At 49.3% G+C, this 19416-nt stretch overlaps 1 protein-coding gene across 1 annotated transcript; it reads right to left on the bottom strand.

The window, feature by feature from the left end:
- Positions 1–592: 592 nt before the first annotated feature.
- On the bottom strand, positions 593–10249 carry MOCS2 (molybdenum cofactor synthesis 2). Its single transcript, XM_024571982.4, has 7 exons — positions 10111–10249; positions 8923–9044; positions 7415–7559; positions 4780–4907; positions 3861–4011; positions 2828–2951; positions 593–1116 (listed from the first exon to the last, which is right to left on the bottom strand). Exons 3-7 carry the CDS (start codon positions 7510–7512, stop codon positions 1048–1050), a joined length of 570 nt encoding a protein of 189 aa, XP_024427750.2. The 5' UTR covers positions 7513–7559; positions 8923–9044; positions 10111–10249; the 3' UTR covers positions 593–1047.
- Positions 10250–19416: the final 9167 nt, after the last annotated feature.

Raw genomic sequence — 19416 nt, forward strand, 5'->3', positions numbered from 1 at the left:
ACGCAGGACCGGACCTTCGCTGCCTGTAAAGACCTCGCAGGAGGTTGTTTACCGATGACTTCGCTGACGATCATGTTCCACAGGCAGCCACAGGGGGTACTATCTGAAGAAGCTTTAATAACAACCACGTAACTCTCTCTCCATCGGTGGTGGGTCCAGTTTTAAGGATCAGCTAACATTGTAACACCAACGAACCTTGGTGCTAGTCAGTGTGCCTGCTTTTACAATGCTTTTATGCTGATTTGTATATTGATATGGTACTGATGATGAAGAAAATATGGTAAGTAAAGCGACAGATTCTGAAATACTAGAGATTTCCATATTATGAAATACATGTTTTAAGTATTATCACTTAATTTTAAGATTTTAAAAATATTTTTATTTGTTTACTTTTAGAGAGAGGGGAGAGGAAAGAGAGAGGGAGAGAAATATCAATGTGTGGTTGCCTCTTGCACACCCCCTACTGGGGACCTGGCCACAACCCAGCCATGTGCCCTGACTGGGAATTGAACTGGCAACCCTTTGGTTTGCAGGCCGGCACTCAATCCACTGAGCCACACCAGCCAGGACTTACCACTTAATTTAAAAAAAGAGAAAAATACTGCTTTTAAACGTTTTTAATCATGTTTTATTTGGTTTATTTTTTAAATATAGAAATTCTAAAAATATATCAAGACTCTCGGATAATTACTCTGTACACCCCCCATTCCTGCCACCACCACCCCCCCCCCCCCATGAACTTCCTGTAACAATACCATCACGGGATGCGGGGGAGGGGGGCTTCTGAGACATGCTCAGCAGGAAGGGGCCACAGGGCAGTGAGTCCAGTGACAACAAGGACTTAGTCACATGACAATCCATCTGCCACTGATGTCTTCCCTCACACTTAAGTCATTCTTCCATTTTCCTCCCAAAGCCTTTCCTGTCTCTAGCTCCAGTGCAGGACCTCATCCTGAACTCGCTTAACTTCTGCAGAAGAAAAATCAAAACGTGATTACAGAGGAGTTTACCAAATTTAAACGTTAGTACTCTAAACACAGAAGTGATTTACTCGTTGGTGGCCCAGAAGCATTCTTTGTTTCTCTTCCAAGACGATGACGATTCTTCATACATTTCCTAAAACAGAAGCAAAACAGGTATTCAAAACAAAGCATTTAAATAAATACAGGTGTATGTGAATAATGAAGGCAAGTGAATATCACAACCACTCAAATCTGCTCCTCCTTTAACAATCCAGTGAACATTTATACGAGGGCTGAGGGCCGAAAAAGGAATAAACACGTTCCCTACGCTCAAGGACGCCCAGCCCCGTCAGAGAAACAGCAGATAAGAAGCCTGAACAAGACGAGGGGTGACCGCTGGGCAGAACAGACGGTGAGTTCCCCTTGGAACAGCACAGGGGCAGTCTGGGCAAGGTCACGCAGAGAGAGGAGGGGTTTAGTGTTCACTCCTCCTTTCCACACACTCAGCCCACTTCCTCGTTCTAAACACGCTGCCCCAAGGGAGGAAGGGGAGGTTCCATCAGCTGTGAGGCCAGGCAGAAGCTCTCCAACGGCCGCGCCGCACCCCGGAGACAGCTGCTCTGCAAGCGGGCGCCCTCCCTGCTGCCCCCACCGCTCTCCAAGCCCAGGCTCCACTGGGACCAGATGAGCGTGAGGGCGGTTTCTGGAAGGCAGAGGAGTAAGAACACAGCACTTTCTCATTTTACTCTCTAGCCGGTTCTTGTTCTGCAGGAAGGAACCCGAATTCGGTCATCCTCTGAAACCTGCACCCCAAATAACTGGGGGCCGCCCCCTCTCATCCACTCAGTGGGCTAGCAGTCCCTCTGCCCCCATCCCCACCCCCAGGCTCACAACTCATTCTGGGGAGCTTTCTGGCCACCCTCTCTCCAGGGACCCATGACCTCACTGTGGGCCCTGGGGAGCCTGGCCTGCAGCAACCTCGGAGCCAAGCTGCCCTGAGACAGTGTCCCTCCACATGTCATGTCCGCTCACCCCCGCCGGCCCTTATGGCAATGGGCTTTGGTTGTCATGCAGGGAGCAGGGCCCCAAACCTCACAGGCCCTGGCTCGGGGTCCAGCTGGCCCCTGGGCCCTGCTGAGGGAGGCCCCCCACAGGCACTGTCCCTGTGGTCCCCACTCCGGCCTCCCACCCTGCCAAGCTGCTCCCACATTCAGAGCTTTGTGACAGCGTCGCAGCGGCGGGCAAGCCGAGAGCCTGGGCGCACAGGACAGCCCAGCTGTCCATGTGACCGCAGCGGGGCAGAGACAGGCAGCTCTCCGCGTCCTCGAAGGACTCTGCTGACCCAGAGCACGGCCGGCCCTCTCGGGTGGGCTGGACACACAGATGGAAAACACGGCCCAGCGTCCTAGGCGTATCTTTACACTTGCTCACTATGCACTTTCTCTGAGGAGGTGATATCCCAGCCTTCTCTCTGTCTGAAGGGTGAAGCTCTAGGAGGTTCTCCTGCCTTGAGGAATCTCTGGGTTAGCAGTCACCTAAGTAGCCACGCGTTATTCCCACTCTCCAAAGGGAAGACCCCTGCGTTCTGGTGGGTCCTCGTCCAGGGCCACAGTCCAGACAAGGCATCCCCGCTGTGGGGGCCGACTCCAGGCCGTGCACTTGGGGGCATATAGTTTTCATGCCTAAGCAGCCTTGGAAAAGATGTTACAGAAACACCCTATTTTACAGATAAAGAAAACAAGATTTTACAGAGTCAGGAAAGACCCGTGAATAGACTCTGTATGGATTACTCTTATGCCCTATCCTTAAAAAATCCCTCAGAAAAATCATGTCCGAAGGCACAATGAGAAATATTCTTGACTCACCTTCTTCCATATGGGCACCCTGGCTTTCAAAGTGTTGATGGCGTAGCTCAGGGCCTCGAGGGACGCAGCCCTGTGGGCCGAGGACACCGCGATGACGACGCTCGCTTCCGACACGGGCACTGAGCTGCAGCGAGACACGGGGACGGTCACCACCTTCTCTGAAGCTACGTGTTAAAGACTCGGCTGCACGTGAGAAAAACCCAGAGACGCACTCTTGGAACTAACACCCACTCCTCCTTTACCTGAATGCCCAGCTCCGTCAGAAAACAGAGCACACAGAATTCGCCCAGCTGCGCTCGGCAGAGGGCTCGCTGTGGCTGCAGCTGCTCTGTGAGCATCTGCCACACCCCCCACCCCCGGGGACCCGTGCGACGGCAGCAGGAGCAAAGGGGCCCCTCGCTGACTCTGCACACCCCTGATCAGATAAGGCTCCGTGCAGGGTAATGCTAGAGAAACGGTTACCACAGGAGCAGTGTGACACGGAGTTTAAAACACTGAACAGCAAATGACAGTAAATAATAGAATCGGGAACATGAATTATTCATGAATTTACAGGCATCCGGAACGAAGTAGTAACTCTGATCAACAATGACAGATAGAGTCTCAGTCGCCGGGTGCTCTTTAAAGCCCCGCACTCCACTCTTCTTCATGGTTCATAAAGGCAAACTAATCTAATGACCCTCAAAGGCATTTACTTTAGAAATTGTTTTTCTTAATAGACTGTGATATAAGGAATCCAGGTGACAAAACAAGTGTCAAAAGGCCTCAGGGCCTGGGCACAGGCGCACCAGCTATTCGGCTCGGGGCCCCAGGGTCCGCCACCTGGGTGCTGTCCCAGCGCCTGGCGCTCCCCACATGCCACAACGGACAAGCCGCCTGAAGGGCGCTGGGGAGGCGTCTCCACCGTCTGCCAAAGAACGCAAACATCCCTCACCTAACGCGGGGCCCCTGAGAAACTGCAGAGGCAGAATCGGTACGGGGACAGGCGGGCAGCAACGACACACAGCTTCCTAGCTGGTGAAGGGCGGCTTACCCGAGTCTGTGGAACACGGCCACGTGTCTCACTGGCCATTTCTGCCTGATGTCCCTGCAGATTCTGCGGACTTCGGTCTCTGCCATCGGTATATAGGCTTCATATTCTAAGCTAGTGACTTTTTTTCCTTCAAAGTTATTTCTTGTGGTCCCTGAAAAAAAAAGTAATTAGAATAAAGTTTCTCCTTATAATAAAAATTGCACATTAATAGAATAAAAAAGGGTTATTTTTGAATAGACAAGGAGCATACCAATTTGTCTAAAAATTACTTTGAAACAGTCTAAAAATGAAAATGATGAGAAAAACAAAAGCTGATGTTCACAAAGGTAAGGAAATAAAATGCGCTGGCCGGGCAAGCTAGCGGAAACACGCGCGTGGCAACCGGGGTGTATCTCTTTCCCGGCAGCACTCGGGACTCAAAGGGAAAACACGGCGGCCCTGGCTGGTGCGGCTCGGTTGGTCGGGCATCGTCCTACACACCGAAAGGTTGTGGATTCAATCCCCAGAAGGGGAGCTTATAAGAAGCAACCAATCAATATTTCTCTCCCTCTCCCTCTCTCCCTTCCTGTCTCTCTAAAAGCAATGACAAAAATGTCCTCAGGTGAAGATTAAATCAAAAAAAAGGAAAACAGTATGGTCCCAGGATTATTATTAAGTTATTATCATCACCAATTTTCCCTCAGTGTTTGGAAAATACAGAATTTTCTCTGCTAATAATGACTCTTACCCTGTTCTGATTATGCCTTTAACATGTTAATCCGAAGATTACTAAAACAAAACAAGAGCTAAAAACATTTCTACCCACCACCACGGGTCGCCGTGGTTTACTGCTCATCCGTCTCTGAAAATCCTGCCTGACCCCCGAGCCTGGACACTCCTGCGGCCGCGGCCGCCTTGCCGCGGGGAAGTCACAACTCACCTACAAACAGGGATATGGCACCGCAGCGTGGAGAAGTCACCAGCTGCGAGGCTTCATCTATGGAAAGTCTCTCAGTGGTGAATTTTACTATATCTTCAGATTTCTCTTCAACTTCATTCATGTCTTTCCTAGGAAGGAGATATTAATAAGCCTTCACAGTGGTACTAGAGGCAAGACAACAGCTTCCAGACTGTTTCGATCACAGTTTTCCTGCATCAGATGTGTTAGGAGGCATGATTTGATCTGCATGATAAAGTGTCAAATTTTAGCAAAACAGTATTATGTATAAATATCCTGAATGAATCAAGTGTGATACAAAAGGGAATTTACCATTAACATGATCACTTACAACATAATCTACCTCATATGCCAATTTCTCCCCAGTTCTGGAATTGCTACTCTGATCCCCCATCACGGTATGGTCCTGACCTCAACACTTCATCCACAGGCACTTCCCCCAGAACCCCTCTGTAACCGGGCAGCACGCCTAGCAGTCCCTCTTCCTTTATCCAAAAAAGGCAGCGGGGGGAGCACAACCACATGGTCACCCCACAGGAACCAGGCACAACCCCAGCGAAGTCACCCAGGAAATAAAAGGAGGAAGTGCACGCCCTTCACCAGCTCTCCTCACTTCACTCATCCAGCATTTGGGACATGCTCGGAGCGGGCAGGGCCTCCCCCTCGCACCTGATGTAGACCCGGGACACAGCCTTGGTCCCCACACTCGGGGGGGCCCTTGCGGAATGAGGGAAATCAAGTGTTGGACGGCATCACAAGTAGGAGAGACATATGGACACAGCAGGGCTCAGGGAGAGGGCTTGGGTCAGATTCTCGGAGGGGAGAGGACCGAGGGAGGCCTCTCTCTAGAGCTGATGCTTAGAGTCCACACCTGCTCGGGCTGCCCCCCCGCAGAGACAGAGGGAAAGCCAAAGGCCAGGCTGTGAGACAAGAAAGAGGAGGATGTGCCCCAGAAACTATGGGGAGGCTCAAAGCCCCCTGAGCAAGGGAGAGAACAGACTGGCGGAGGCTGGGCAGGCAGGTGGAGGTGTGCGGGCCACGAGCAGTCTGGACAGAACCGCACATCCCACGGGGCTTCATCCACAGGCAAAGACCAGCGAGGAGCTGAGGGCTCACTCACGCTGGTTCCAGCCAAGGAAGCTTACTAACCCTGCCGCGCGGCTCCCCGTCTCCGCCAGCTACGGAAGAGACTAGCAAGCGAGCATTGCTGCACCCCTGGATGCAGACATTTCAACTCCTGCACATGCCACCTGAGCCCCCTCCGCCCCTTTTCTGGCAGTGAGACACAGGTAACCCAAACACAGTCTGCGACCTTCAAACCGCATCAAGTTCCCACAAGGCGATTCCACGGGGACGCGAATTCTAAAACGCAGGCTTCCAGCTCTGTCGGACCCCCTCCGCAACCCACTGGGGTGCCGAGTAAACTTCCTAATCCTTCCGAAGAGCGTCTCTAATCACACACCCCCAACTTCAACGGCAGCCCATCATTTTCTGAATAAATTCCAAACCCCCCAAAATAGCACTTTTCTAACATTGTGCCCGTGGTAAGGTGACCACAGTTCCCAAGTAAAATAGACGCCCGTCTGACAAGGAACTCTTCCCGTATTTCTAAACGGGAAGACTCAGCAGGCTCCAGTCTCACGGACATGGGCATCTGCTTTGTACTCTTTATTCTTCACCTCGGGGGCGCCATGCTCCAGAAGATGGCGGGGAGAAGCGGGAGAAAAAATACTGAGGCACCCCTAGCTTGTTCCTTCCTTTAAAGAAGCCAAGGTTGGACCACTGAGGATGATATTTACTCCGGTTCTGGAGAAAAACCGTATCAAATTGAGAGCGTTTTCTTTTACTCCTAACCTAGCCAAGTTTCTACTGCGTAGGACTGCTAATTTCTACGGTGCTCACTCTCCGGCCGACAGTGAAATCAGCCTCATTCTGTCCATCTCTCCCGACTACACCTACACCTGCTTTCACACGTCACCCGGCTCAGACGGGCCTGCGCTGTCTGGGAAGAGGGAGATGTGGCAGGGTCCTGGGGCCACCTGCAGCACAGCGGTACAAATAAAGCTGTTCTTTACATGGATCCAAAGTCCCTGGACGTGGGTGAGCTCTCGCCTTAGGCACAGCGATCCTTTTCCTTCCTGGCTCTGTAATGTTTCCCCATTTCTGCCCAGGAGAGCTACTATCTAGATTGATAAACACATTCGTGAAAAAGTACACAGAGAGTCCAATAATCTGAGTTCTCTGTTGGTTCTGCCACTTATTAGCTCTGCGATCACACACGAGTTTTGTAACTTCTCTGAACATCAGTTTTCCCTCCTGAAAAACAGGGGCATTAGTGCTCCAGCATCCAACATTGCCTGGAACACATCTCAACAAGCCACGTTAAGTGAACGGGATGAACACATCCACCTGGCATTCACGGCTTCCACAGAGCTGACACCAAGATGACAGTGGGTATCTGTGAGTCTGCCGGCACCGACGAAGGGTTGCCGCTTTAACCAGGAGCTGCTGCAGGCAGACTCACAAAGAGCACGCAGTCAAAGCGATCCGCACACAGGGCTGACCACCTGCTGACCCTTCTCCTGAAGACTGGGGAAGAAAATCGGGTCTCACATACTTGGGGGGCTCCAGAGCACTATCCTCCACTGATGGGGGGGATGACGGCGACTTCGTCTCCTGACTGAAGCAGGAGGAGCTGATCCCCCAGCTCGACATACTCTTGACGGACGGCCAGGATCACCTGGTTTCTGACATCGGCCAGCCTGGAAGGAAGCAAGCGTAACAAGAGGTATCAGTGCTGGGTTCGACCTCAAATGCCTTGGCTGCCACGAAAAATATCACATAAGCATTACTTTATGAAGCAGTGTAAGCAGTTACTCATGAAGGTAACACATGCTACAGAGAAAAGACACATCCACTGAAGAACATATATTTTCACCACAAAAAACACACTAAACTGCTAACGACTACTTATTGGATGCTGTGTGTCTTGGGGAATTAAACAAACAAACAAACCAGACTGAACACAACATTCAGACCAGGTCCAGAAAAAAAAAAAGAAAGAAAGAAAAAATTCCTCATCTCAGGACCCTTTTAAGTATACAAGTATCTTAAGTATACCTCGGAAGTTCCCCATAAGACAAGGTGTCTCCCAGCAGTTAAGGGTTAAAGATAAAGTGGGACAAAGGTCCCACCATGTGTCATTGATTATCAGGGAACTTTAAGAGCAACTTAAAACATACAAAATAAAAAATAAGTATTCTTTTTTTTAAAGATTTTATTTATTTATTTTTAGAGAGATGGGAAGGGAGAGAGAAAGAGAGGGAGAGAAACATCAATGTGTGGTTGCCTCTCGTGTGCCCCCAACTGGGGACCTGGCCCACAACCCAGGCATGTGCCCTGACTGGGAATCGAACCGGTGACTCTCTGGTTCTAGGCCAGCACTCAATCTACTGAGCCACACCAGCTAGGGCAGTTTTTTCTTTTGAACAAATATTATGGAGCATCTTTTACACATTAAACATTTATCTGGACTTAAGTGACGCTACCAATATTCCTGAACACCTTCAAATAATCCAGTTTTATAATCTGTTCCAAAAAAGAACTTGCGGTACGAACAACAGCAGTGAAATTACCGATTTTCAATACCAGGAAAAGATCAACTATTGCAAAACACAAAGTCAGCAGTGGCTATGGGTCACCTCTCACTTTTCTTTCAATCTTAGACCTTTCTATTTTGATTTCAATTTTAAAGCACATATTTTTAACAGAATTTGTAACAGTTTCACTTAACATTATAAAAATGCAAAATCTACACTTCCAATATTTTTCAAATTACAAAGGCAAATATGATCGTGTCCCTTCGAGAGTATCTCAGCTCACTGTGCTTTTCAGTAAAATATTTTTAAACTTTCTTAAGGAGTTGTGCATTTTTATATACTAGAATTTTCATTTTCAGTGTAGTTTCAGAAAAATAGAACTAAAGACCCTTTTGACATTAAGAAAATCAAAATTGTTTTTAACTTTTATCTTTTATTATCTTTTATCTTTTTAACTTTTAACTTTTATTCATTTACACATTTTTTAAACATTAAAAGCTGTAATCATATGTCTTCATTTAACTACCCTGGATGTCGAGCTTCTATTGCATTCCACAGCTGCAACGCTTTTATCTCCTGCGGCACCCAAAGGGTCTCTGACCGAATCCCTGTTATTTCGGCACTCTTTGCGAAATACAGCACTTCAACCTGAAAGGGAGAAGATGCTTTTAATGACAACTCACAGTCCTCTTCTGACTGTCCACGCCGAGCTTTGTTTTCCAAATGTAGTGCTTTTTATCAAAGACAAATGTTACAAGTGAGAGAAAATTAAATCGCCCACAGAAATGTCAGTGTATCTCCAAATTCCAATTTTGAAAAACGTGTATGTTTTCAGCACAATTCCCGCTAACTTCGGAACGCTCTTTCGTTTTACAAATATCATTAGGCTGCAGCTAAAGCCCTAACACTACCTCCCTGGGACCTGTGAAGTGAGGGCGGTGCTCAGCTGACATGAAATTCAGGCACCCCTTCTAAACACTTAGACAGTGAGCACATGTCTGTCAAGAGATGAATTACACAAATAAATGACAAAACAAAGTGAAAAACATGTCTTTCACGGCAGTCACCTGACCTTTGAATCTAGTCTACGCCACACTGAACCCAGCTGCCCAGGACTAAGTTATGCAATCGACCCACTCTGACATTCACACAGAGGTAGGTGCGTTCGAGATACAGGTTAAACTGGCATTTCCCGGGACGAATCTGCGCGGTCGGCCGGGTATCTAAGGGATAGGGCTGGGTGCAAGGGCCCACCTGTCCCAGGTGAACGTCGTTCTCTACCAATCGATCCGAGGTTTGCAAATGCACAGAGAAAGCGCGTCACAAGAATGCCTAAAGGACGTATCTTTTGCGGGGATCACTTTGTAAAGTTGATCAGGGGTCCCCAAGCCCACGGCCGCCAGTGAACTCACCTGAGCTCCGCTTCCTGTGTCGTTTGCCCCGCCCCCCCCCCCCCCCCCCCCGCGTCTTCCACAAAACCGGTCCCAGGTGCCAAAAAGGTTGGGGACCGCTGAAGCAGGTGATTGTCTAAGCACTATCTGTAGACCTGAAACTAATACGAAGCAACATTGAATGTAAACTGCAATTGAAAAATAAAATAAAATGAGCTAGGTACACATTTCCTGAAAAAAAGAGAGAGGATGCGTATCTTTTTAAATAAAACTTGTCTTCGGCCAAACGAATACCCTCAAACAGGGACAAAGGTCAAGGGTGCCTTTACGGGTCCGGGGCGCCGGGAACTGGACGGGACCTGCGCTGGAGCCCAGACTGCGAGGTCGGGAGGGATCGCATCCGCCCAGGGGCTCGAAGCGGGGGGTGCTGGGTTTGGAGAGGGTCGGAATGGGGCGCGCACGTCCGGGAGGGGCCCCCACCCTTACCTGGCACTGCTGCACCATCCCGCTTGAGGTCCCGGGTCCCGGATCCCCGCCTCGGAGGCGGAGACGCGGGTCCGCCGACCGCGCAGGCGCACCTGAGGCTCCGCCCGCCTGCATCGGGCATGCGCACAACTAGCTCCGCCCCCTTCCCGAGCAGTTCCACCTGCCAGATCCGCGATATAGTTTCGTTTACGCCCGCTAATGGGTTTAGCAGGTAACTGAGCTGAAGATGTCCGGAGATGGGACCAGGACTGATCGTGTGCACGCGTCTCCGCAGACTAGATGCGAGGCATGGGACAGCGGACCGGGCTCTCCTGGACTCTTAGCACCTGCGTTGGGAAGCTGGGCTTTTCCTGCAGCTCACCTGGAGGCTTCTCTTTAATAACACTTTTTATCCACCCCGCCATCTGCTGTTCCTTAAAGACTTAGAGCACTCAGCCTATCAGTTTACACTTTTCCTGTTTACTGACCGCCCTGTAATTTGCCCGCACCCATCCATCCAACCTTTCCAGCTTTTTACCGATAAGAACTCTGGGTGTAATTGCTGGTTAGTTATGTGGATATAAAGGGAGCATCCTTCCCCTTGGCGCTCATCGTCTGGAGTGTGAGACCGTGGCACAGCATTAGTGGTAACTCAGGGAATCAGGTGTCATACAAGGGATACTGTTGCATTGCATGGAAGTGGCTGCTCACCTGAGGACGGGGCTGGGGGAGGTGTTCACTAGGGAGAGGCTGGAGCTAAAGCTGCAGGAATGAGCAGCAGCACATTGGAGGGGCGGGGGGCGGGCAGGGGGGGCAGGTAGCAGCATGGTAAGGTCACAGAAGGGAGAATACTTGCTGAGGCCGGGTGCCCCCTGCAAGGGAGGAGTGGGGGTGAGGCTGGAGATACCAGGGAGTAACCCAGGGCAACAAAAGTTGACAAGGACGGAGTAATACCAGCATCTATGCTGGTAAGGTTTGTAAACATAAAGGATAAAGAATCCCACTCCCATTCAGACAGAAGAACGGGAATGATGACAATGGCCTTGGACTTGTCCGTGACGTGCAGTGGCGGTGGGCAATACCTACAAAAGGCTGAGAACAAGAGCATGAGCCAAATATCGCATGCGGGCGAGCTGGTGCTGATACAGGCCCAGCCTGACGGGCCTCAACCTGAAAAAAGAAAAAATAGCCATGAGCCCTTCTGAAAAGATCTCCTGCAAAACTCCAGTCAATCAAGAGACTAAGCAAAGTAAAAAAAAAAACTTAGTAATAAAGAAATTAATGGTAAAAAAATAAATAAATAATGGGAAAGATTTCAATCCACTTAAATGTAAAACAGAAACATCAATTGTGGGATTTCAGTTATGGGATAAAATGTTGCAGATATCGGGATATTTTTAAAAACATAATAGAAATTCCCCCCAATTGGAACATGCAGTTACAAAACATTGATTCAAGCCTCAGTATTTTTCACAACCTTGTTTCTTAATTTTAGACAGATCTATCAGGGGCAACTAAAAAACTATGTCTTCTGTATAAAAATGTGATGGTTTCCAATTTCTTCAGTTTCGTTTCAGTTATTTTGTTGTTAAATTCAAGTACAAATACATTAAAATCTAAAAAATGACAAATAGTGTATAGTATCACTGCATTTTTAAAAGATTATATCCATGTAACTTTCCTGTCCAGAGGACAGTGGTGGATTCGCATTCATCACACGATAGCAGTTACTATGGGGAGTGGAATCGTGGATGATTTAAAAAACCTTTTGCTTTCCTCTTAGCAAATTGCTGTGTGTTAAAGTAATTTGTTTATCCTATAAATACTTATTGAGTACTTATTGTTATTTAAGCACCGAGGATACATCTATGAACTATAAAGTAAGGTCCTTGCCTCATGGAGCTTACATTTGTTAGGAAGACAGATAGGTCTGTCCCGTCTGCTAGAAAAGGAATGAGGGCCGTGTGTGATGGGTGCTAAGGAGGAAATGAGTCGGGGAGGAGCAGGTGCACCTTTGGTAGAGTCAGGAGGGGCTGAACAGGGCCTGGCCTGAGCAGACACCTGAAGGGTGACAGAGCCACTGCATGCAGGGTGGGGGCAGAGCGTCCGGAAAGAAGTGATCTAGCTTTGGGGCAGGAAAGGACTCTGCAGGTTTGAAGAAGAAGGAGAGGCCAGTGTGGCTGAGATGTAAGAAAAAGGGAGAGAGCCTGGGAGGGGATTTGGAGGAGATGACAGGGAACCTGAACACACAGATCCTGGAGGGCCCTGAAAGCCGGTTTGGATTCTGTTCTACAATCCTTTCAGTGGGAAGACACACACCCCACACACCTTTAAAGGCAGGATTCTGCATCCACTCTGAGCCGGTTTCAGGATCCCGAGCACAAGCAGGAAGAGGAAGCCCATGAAGATTGATCCGTGGGCTTTTCATCTATGTGAGGTATAAACTCCTTATTTCGCCCAAATATTTGCCCGCATCATTTTCAGCTATTCAGTAGTCTTTAGTCCTAGGTCTCTGGTCCTGGGCTTTGGCCCATTATCAGGAATTCTACCTGAAATGCTCCTCGGCTTCAGTGACTTCCCTGAAGCAACTGGAAGCCTGTGCTCCCATGCCCTGCCAGAAAGTAGCGGAAATTGAATTTCAGAGCTCGATCCACATGTACCCCTTTATTACCGCGCAGCCGAATTCGTGACAAGTGAAGATATCCCTGCCTGAGAAAGTTTGAACAGTGTGGTGTGAGATCTGCAGACATTTAACGTATCTTTGGTGGTATCTGCATTGAAAACTACATGCGGTAGTTATTTTTTGAAAGACTGGTTCAACATGAGCCCACCTGGAATCACTCATTTGAAGACATCACCCAGAATTCCCAGCACTTTCCTATATAACTGGCTTGTGAAGACATAGGGTATAGTGTAAACTGATACACAGCCTTTCAGAATGCCTGGCAGCTTGCAGGGGTCCTGAATATTGTTGATTCCCTGTTGTGATTGAATGAAATTGTTTACAAAATATCACATTCTCATACTCTGGTTTCTCTTCAGATTGTATAAATCTTTCACCTTTTACAAAATATCACATTCTTCTTATGTAATTTTATTCACTGGTCATCTTGAATAAAAAGAAAAAAAACATAAACTGTATATACTTGCTAGTTTATTCAAAGAAAATAAAAAGAAGTACTCCCCCTTGTGGTTCATCATTCCAATTGCAAACCCTTCACCTCACAAGTGGAAAATAAATACAAGGGCTTTTTGCAAACATGCTCTTTATTGACCGTATTCTACATCCAATATACTATCTTCCAGTGTCAGATGGCAGAGCAAAGCGACACCTCAGACTTTTATTTCTTCAAAATCTAAGATATGCACAACAAATTAATTACCAAAAAAAAAAAAAGAAGAAGAAAGAAAAGAAAAGAAAGAAAGAAAAATACACCACCTAAGGGTCATTATCCAATGAGAAACAAAGCTCTTTTAGGGAGCTCCTAGTACCCATCTCCTAATACTCATTCAGAGAGACAGAGCCGAGGAAAATAAAAAGCTGGGAAATCACACCAAAGGGGCGTTGGTGAGGCAGAAGTCTTTATAGACATAGAAAGCCCACCCCTCAGAAATAAACAACTGACCCGGGGCAGGGGCAGGCGCAGGGAGAGGCAGCTGCTGGGCCTAGTCCTCCTCATTTTAAAGGGGCTCAGCCCCACCTTCCACACTCGGCCAGGCGACATGTCCTGTCTCCTCCTCTGTACCCCAGGGCGGGGCCAGCCTGTTCTGCGAAAGGCCAGGTGGTCAATATTTTAGATATCCCAAGCCATGTGATCTCTGTCTCAACCACCCAGCTCGGCTGGTGCCTCCCGAAAGCAGCCTGTGCCAACCCACCCATGAAGGAGTGTGGCCATGGCAGTAAAATCGCTCGTGAAAATAGCACAGAGGCCAAGGCATGCCACGGGCCGTGTTCGCTGACCTTGGCAGTGCTGCTCGTCGGGAAGAAAGGTGGACGTTTCTTCAAAGAGGCATTCCCCCGCGTGATAATCCGCGTGACTTGGCCTGGAGGAATCGTGCCGTGTTAAGTAACAGTAAAACAGAAAACAAAATAAACACAAACAAGAGAAAATGTATTTCAGCAAAAATTACATAAAACTAATACAAAAAAATGTAGTATGCAAATGATAGAGGGAACCACATGACTGTAGAATGCAAACCCCTTACCCTAACCAAAGAGAAAATTTTCAAAGTGCGCGCACTGGGAGAATTCACAAGGACACAAATTTGTATAAGACTTCAAGGATACGATAAAACTATAAAACAGAAATAAAGGTTCTAAGGAAATATGGAGGACTAACGTGTGGCCATTAAAGAACAAAGCGACAAATATATATGAAAGAGATGAAGTACAACCAGGAGCGGAGAAGGGCCGGCAAGGAGCGGTCCTGGGCGGGGGACCCACACGAGGACTGGGGTGCTCTCCAACTGTGCCAGGCGACGGAGCGGCCCACGGTGCCGGCAGACGCTCAGCATGGGGTTAGTGCAATCGGGAAACTGAAGTTTGCATTAAAAAATTTTAATTAGCTGAGATTTAAAAAGCCACATATGGCTCGTGGCTGTGTATGGAACTGTGAGTCTAGACTCTGGGGACAGTTACAGTGCGCCCAGATAAAGAGCAGAGAGCAAACAATTACAGCGAACACGGTAAACATGGAGTAGGCAGAACGACCGAGAAGCACACAGATAGCCTGTGTCGCTGGCAGAAAAATCTAAACACATGGAACAGGGCATGAGTTTCAAATCAAAATAGAAGATAATTTTCCCGAATAAAGGAGTTTACATGACAGAGTCCGAGGGTGCAGTGGATTCCAATAAAATCCCGAACCATCGTAATGGACAGAAAAATATTCCCTGGTCTTTATTGGATTTTAAGGATAAAATTTCGTCAGGTATCCAGAGAGGATAAAAACATTACTTAAAATTGAGCTACTTTTTTATTTCCTCACGGTATCGCTTGGCATCAGAGGGTACTGGTCGAGGTCTTCAAAATGCTAAGGGGAAGAAACTGAGCCTAAAAGGCCCCACTCCAACACACCAGCGTTCCACGGTAAAGGCAGCAGGCGGAGAGGGGAGCGTGCGGGAAAGAGAGCGCACGGACACACCCTGCTACAGATCCTCTCTCACAATGAAATCCAGTCGAACACCACAGCCATCGTGGAAGAGACTGGTGGGAAACACTGAATCCATGTAACCAAGTTTAAAAAGTCGTGGAAGCTATGGTGAGAGACTCTAAATACATTTCAACCTAAGATGCAATGATCACAGCACAGTCGATTATCCCAGACCTGGGTCCCCCGCAGCACAGCCTGGAATGAGAAGTCACGTCGAAGTGACTTAGGAAGGCAACCGTGGGCAGGAAGTCGGGGAGCAGACAGGCCACTTCCAGGGGAGCTCCAGCAGTGTTTGGAGGAGGGTTCTGATTGAACAAGGCAGGTTGAGCTGGTAAGTTTACCTCTTCTCTCTCTCTCTGAAAAACTATGGTACAAGGAGAAAAAAGGCCTAATCCTACAGGATAAGAAAAATAGGAGAGACAACAAGAGCAAAAGGTTGGGAATGGGAGCATGGAGTGGCTGATTTCGGTTCTGATGTCAATGGAGTGGCTGGATCCAGGCTGACCTGCTCACAGAGCATCAGCGAGGGAGGACAGGTCACACCCCTGGCAGCGGGCCCTGGACAGCAGGGCTTAGGGCTCAGGGAGCAGGAGGGCACAGGCGGTAAGCCCCACCTTCCTTCCAGCTTCTTCTTTGAGGGCATTTTGCAAACCCTGGCACAAACAGGAGCTCAGGAAGAGAGCGAGCAGATCAAAAGGAATGGGAGAAGATACTCTGAGAAAACAACGATAACCAAAAAGAAAGCACACACTACACGCTAAGACAGAAGGATTATTATAAGAGCTGCAGAATGATATTGCAGCCCAATAGAGGGTCCAGTCAAGGGATAACAATCCCTAATCCGTATGTGCCAAACACACGGCTTCAAAACACAGAAAGCAAATGTCGACAGAACTAAAAGCGAAGGCAGATAAGTCCAGAGTCACAGGTGGAGATCTTCACACATGCCTGTCGGTAATGCATAGACAAAGAGCAGAGCGAAGCAGGAGGCGCAGAGAAGACTCGGATACAATCAATCGATTCAGTCTGATTGTCCCGTAGGACACTCTATCCAACAGCTGGGGTTAAGTCACGTTCCACGGTTTTGTCTGAGGGACTGGGGAGCTGATGTCTCCACTGGCCAGTGAAGATGTGAGTCCCGGCCCGGCTCTCCAAGGACCCTGACACCTCCACCCCCAGTTTCCACCCAGACCCCAGAGTGAAGCCAGGAACCAACCAGTACAGCCTGGAGCCAGACCTTCCCATCTGGTCTTTCTCAGTCAAGTGGGACAGAGTCATTCCTCACTGACAGAGCCATTTTGGGTCAAGTGCTCTGTCTGTCACTTGGTCCCAGGGTGCCCTCGATGACTCAGCCAGCTCCATGACAACACTGCAGCGGGACACTGAGCAGCCCTGTCCCAGACTTGGCACCGAGGCTCAGCACAGAGCGCAACACTTGGGAAAGTGTGTTGTCCCTGTCCTCTGAAGCCAGCGGCCAAAGATGAACAGACGCCTCCCACAAGGCTTGCAGAGAGCCCGCAGCACCAAGCCTCCCTCCATGCTCTCAGGCGAAGGTCTGGGGAGAGGACAGGGTGAGAAGATCCCTCGGCCTGGAGGAAACAGGAGGATTTAGACAAGAGGTGGTCCACTCTTTCTCCCGGGAAAAGAGGAGGATTCTCCTGTGGACGAGGGCCAGTGATAGCGATATTCCAGAGAAGAGCTCTGAGTGAGCAGAGGGCTCACGGTCTTGGTGGGACAGAGCCCTGGAGAGGAGTCTGTGGGGCAGTGCACTGGCCGTTTTGTCACTGTGCCCTGCTGGTGGGAGAGAAAGCGCCTAAGGAGAGACCGCAGGGGCGAGAGGGCATAGGCTCCTTACCCCCGTTGGGTGGCAAAGATGGCCAAGCTCACTGTGGGTTAGGTGGGGACCACAGAAAGCTGCCAGGTGTAGGCACCCTGCCTGCCCACAGTAGTGGCCTCCTGGCGAGGGGAGCCCAGGAGCTGGAAGCTGTGGGGAGGTGGCCCAATGAATGCAAGGTGTAGGGGATGGGACCACAGCTGGACCTCTGGGTCTGGGAAATGCTCAGTGAGGGGCCCTCGGGAAGACTCATTCTGGGTCCCACGGGAATGGGCACAGAGCAAGGAAGGGACTTAGATCAAAAGTGAGATCGATACTGTAAAGTAACTGAGTTGTAATCGCTCAAGACGACTGGAAATTCACAGGATCGAGCGCAGGTCGTAGGAAGAGACAGGAAGGGGAGAGTGAGTGAGGCGGCCGAAGGCAGTGGCTGGAAAAAACACAACCTGTACATATTCGCACCCCACTGACTGGAGGCTGCTAAGCGTTCCGTGGGACGTGGGAGAATCCCTCCCTGGCCACACAGGCCTCTGAAAACAGACCAGGAGGCAGCAGGGACTCTGGCGTCAGGTCAGAAGTGGCGGCAGTGAGTCCAGCGCCAGCATCTCTGTCCACAGTTGTATTGAACTGTTGGTCTTCCTACAAACCCTGTTTCAGGAGGTTTTGCCTGCACAGACTGGGGGCGGGAAGGGCCAGGCCAAGGGGAAGGTCAAGGGGCATGGCCAGCACTTACCCAGATTGCAGTAAACTAGACAACTAGCCAAAATCAATTTAGAGTCTTGTGTTGAAAAGATCTAAGAGACTGGCCATTCTTTCTTATGTGAAAGTTATGTCTCATTCCTTTCTGTTTGGAGATAGTGTTGTTTTTACTTTAAGGTACAATTTTAAAAGATTAGTCTCATCTCTAAAAATTCTTTAGGAGCATTGGGGACCTCTAGAACAGTTTTGGAAAGACTGGTGGGATAGGAAAATAGAAGGAGAGTGGAAACCATAGATTTCGTACTGAAATGCCTGGCGGGCCCCAGCCAGCAGGGGCCCCGGCCAGGCTAAGGCCGGGAAAGCAGGGCCCTCGCCTCCCGACCCCTGTGGCTGCCACTGAACTCAAGCTCGTTGTTGCCACGTGAGCGTGCATGCCCAGTGGACATGTTTCCAGAGAAATGAAAAATTCAGGTTTTCATGTAAAGCTCATCATTTTAAGTGTTGGCGATTGTTCAACACTTTTCAGCAGTGCTGTGTGGGCCACAAACGCAACATCTGCAAGCTGAGGCGGCGGGCGAGCAGCCAGCGACCTCTGGCACAGGTAACGGGGGAAGCTGGTCGGAACTGGAAAACGGCACACAGGCACAGGCCCGCCCATCGCTATTGCTCCCAGAGCGAGTTCTGGGCCAGAGCATCTCTCAGACTGGAGATGGAACTCTGTAGGCGGTCTCAGGGGTAGAGGCAGCAGGAGAAATTCTGCTAAAAGTAAAGAATGTGGCACTGGAGACCCTAGGGTGATACCACTTGCCGCAGGGCACACACCAGCTACAGAAAGACCCTTCAATGAGAAAGGGGGTGGGGTGGGGGACAGTGAGCTCCACCTGAAGCCAGACCGGTTTTGACAAACACACAACAGAGTGTGCCCCAGGTGAGGCCAAAGAGATTTTAAAAATAGAGCAAGGGATGGAAGAGACCTTCTCCAACTGGGGGGTATCAGAGACACCTTGGAAGAGAAGGAAGATGCAAACACGGGGCTGCTGCAAACACATCTGAAGCCCAAAGGAAGAATCTTTGGGAGTCAAAAGGCCGATGTCTTCCTCCCTGAGGACAGTATCACCAAAGCTGACTTGGAGAAGGTGGATTGGGGACACGTTGGGCCATGCACAGAAATGAGGTCAGAGCCCTGGCTGATGTGGCTCAGGGAGTGGAGCGTCATCCCTCGAACCGAGGGATCGCCGGTTCGATTCAGGGCATGAGCCTGGGTTGCAGGCCAGGTCCCCATGGCTGGGGTGGGCAGTACGGGGGGGGGGGGTGGCAGTGAGAGAGGCAGCCAATCGTCGTGTTTCCTCGCACATCAACATTTCTCTCCCTCTCCTCCCTCCCTTCCTTCTCTCTAAAAATAAATAACTCTTTTTAAAAATCTTTTTTTAAGAAATGAGATCAGAATTGGTTACGAATAGCTCTGAGACAAACTTACA

This window comes from Desmodus rotundus, chromosome 1, assembly GCF_022682495.2.
Source record: "Desmodus rotundus isolate HL8 chromosome 1, HLdesRot8A.1, whole genome shotgun sequence".
Lineage (NCBI taxonomy): Eukaryota > Metazoa > Chordata > Mammalia > Chiroptera > Phyllostomidae > Desmodus > Desmodus rotundus.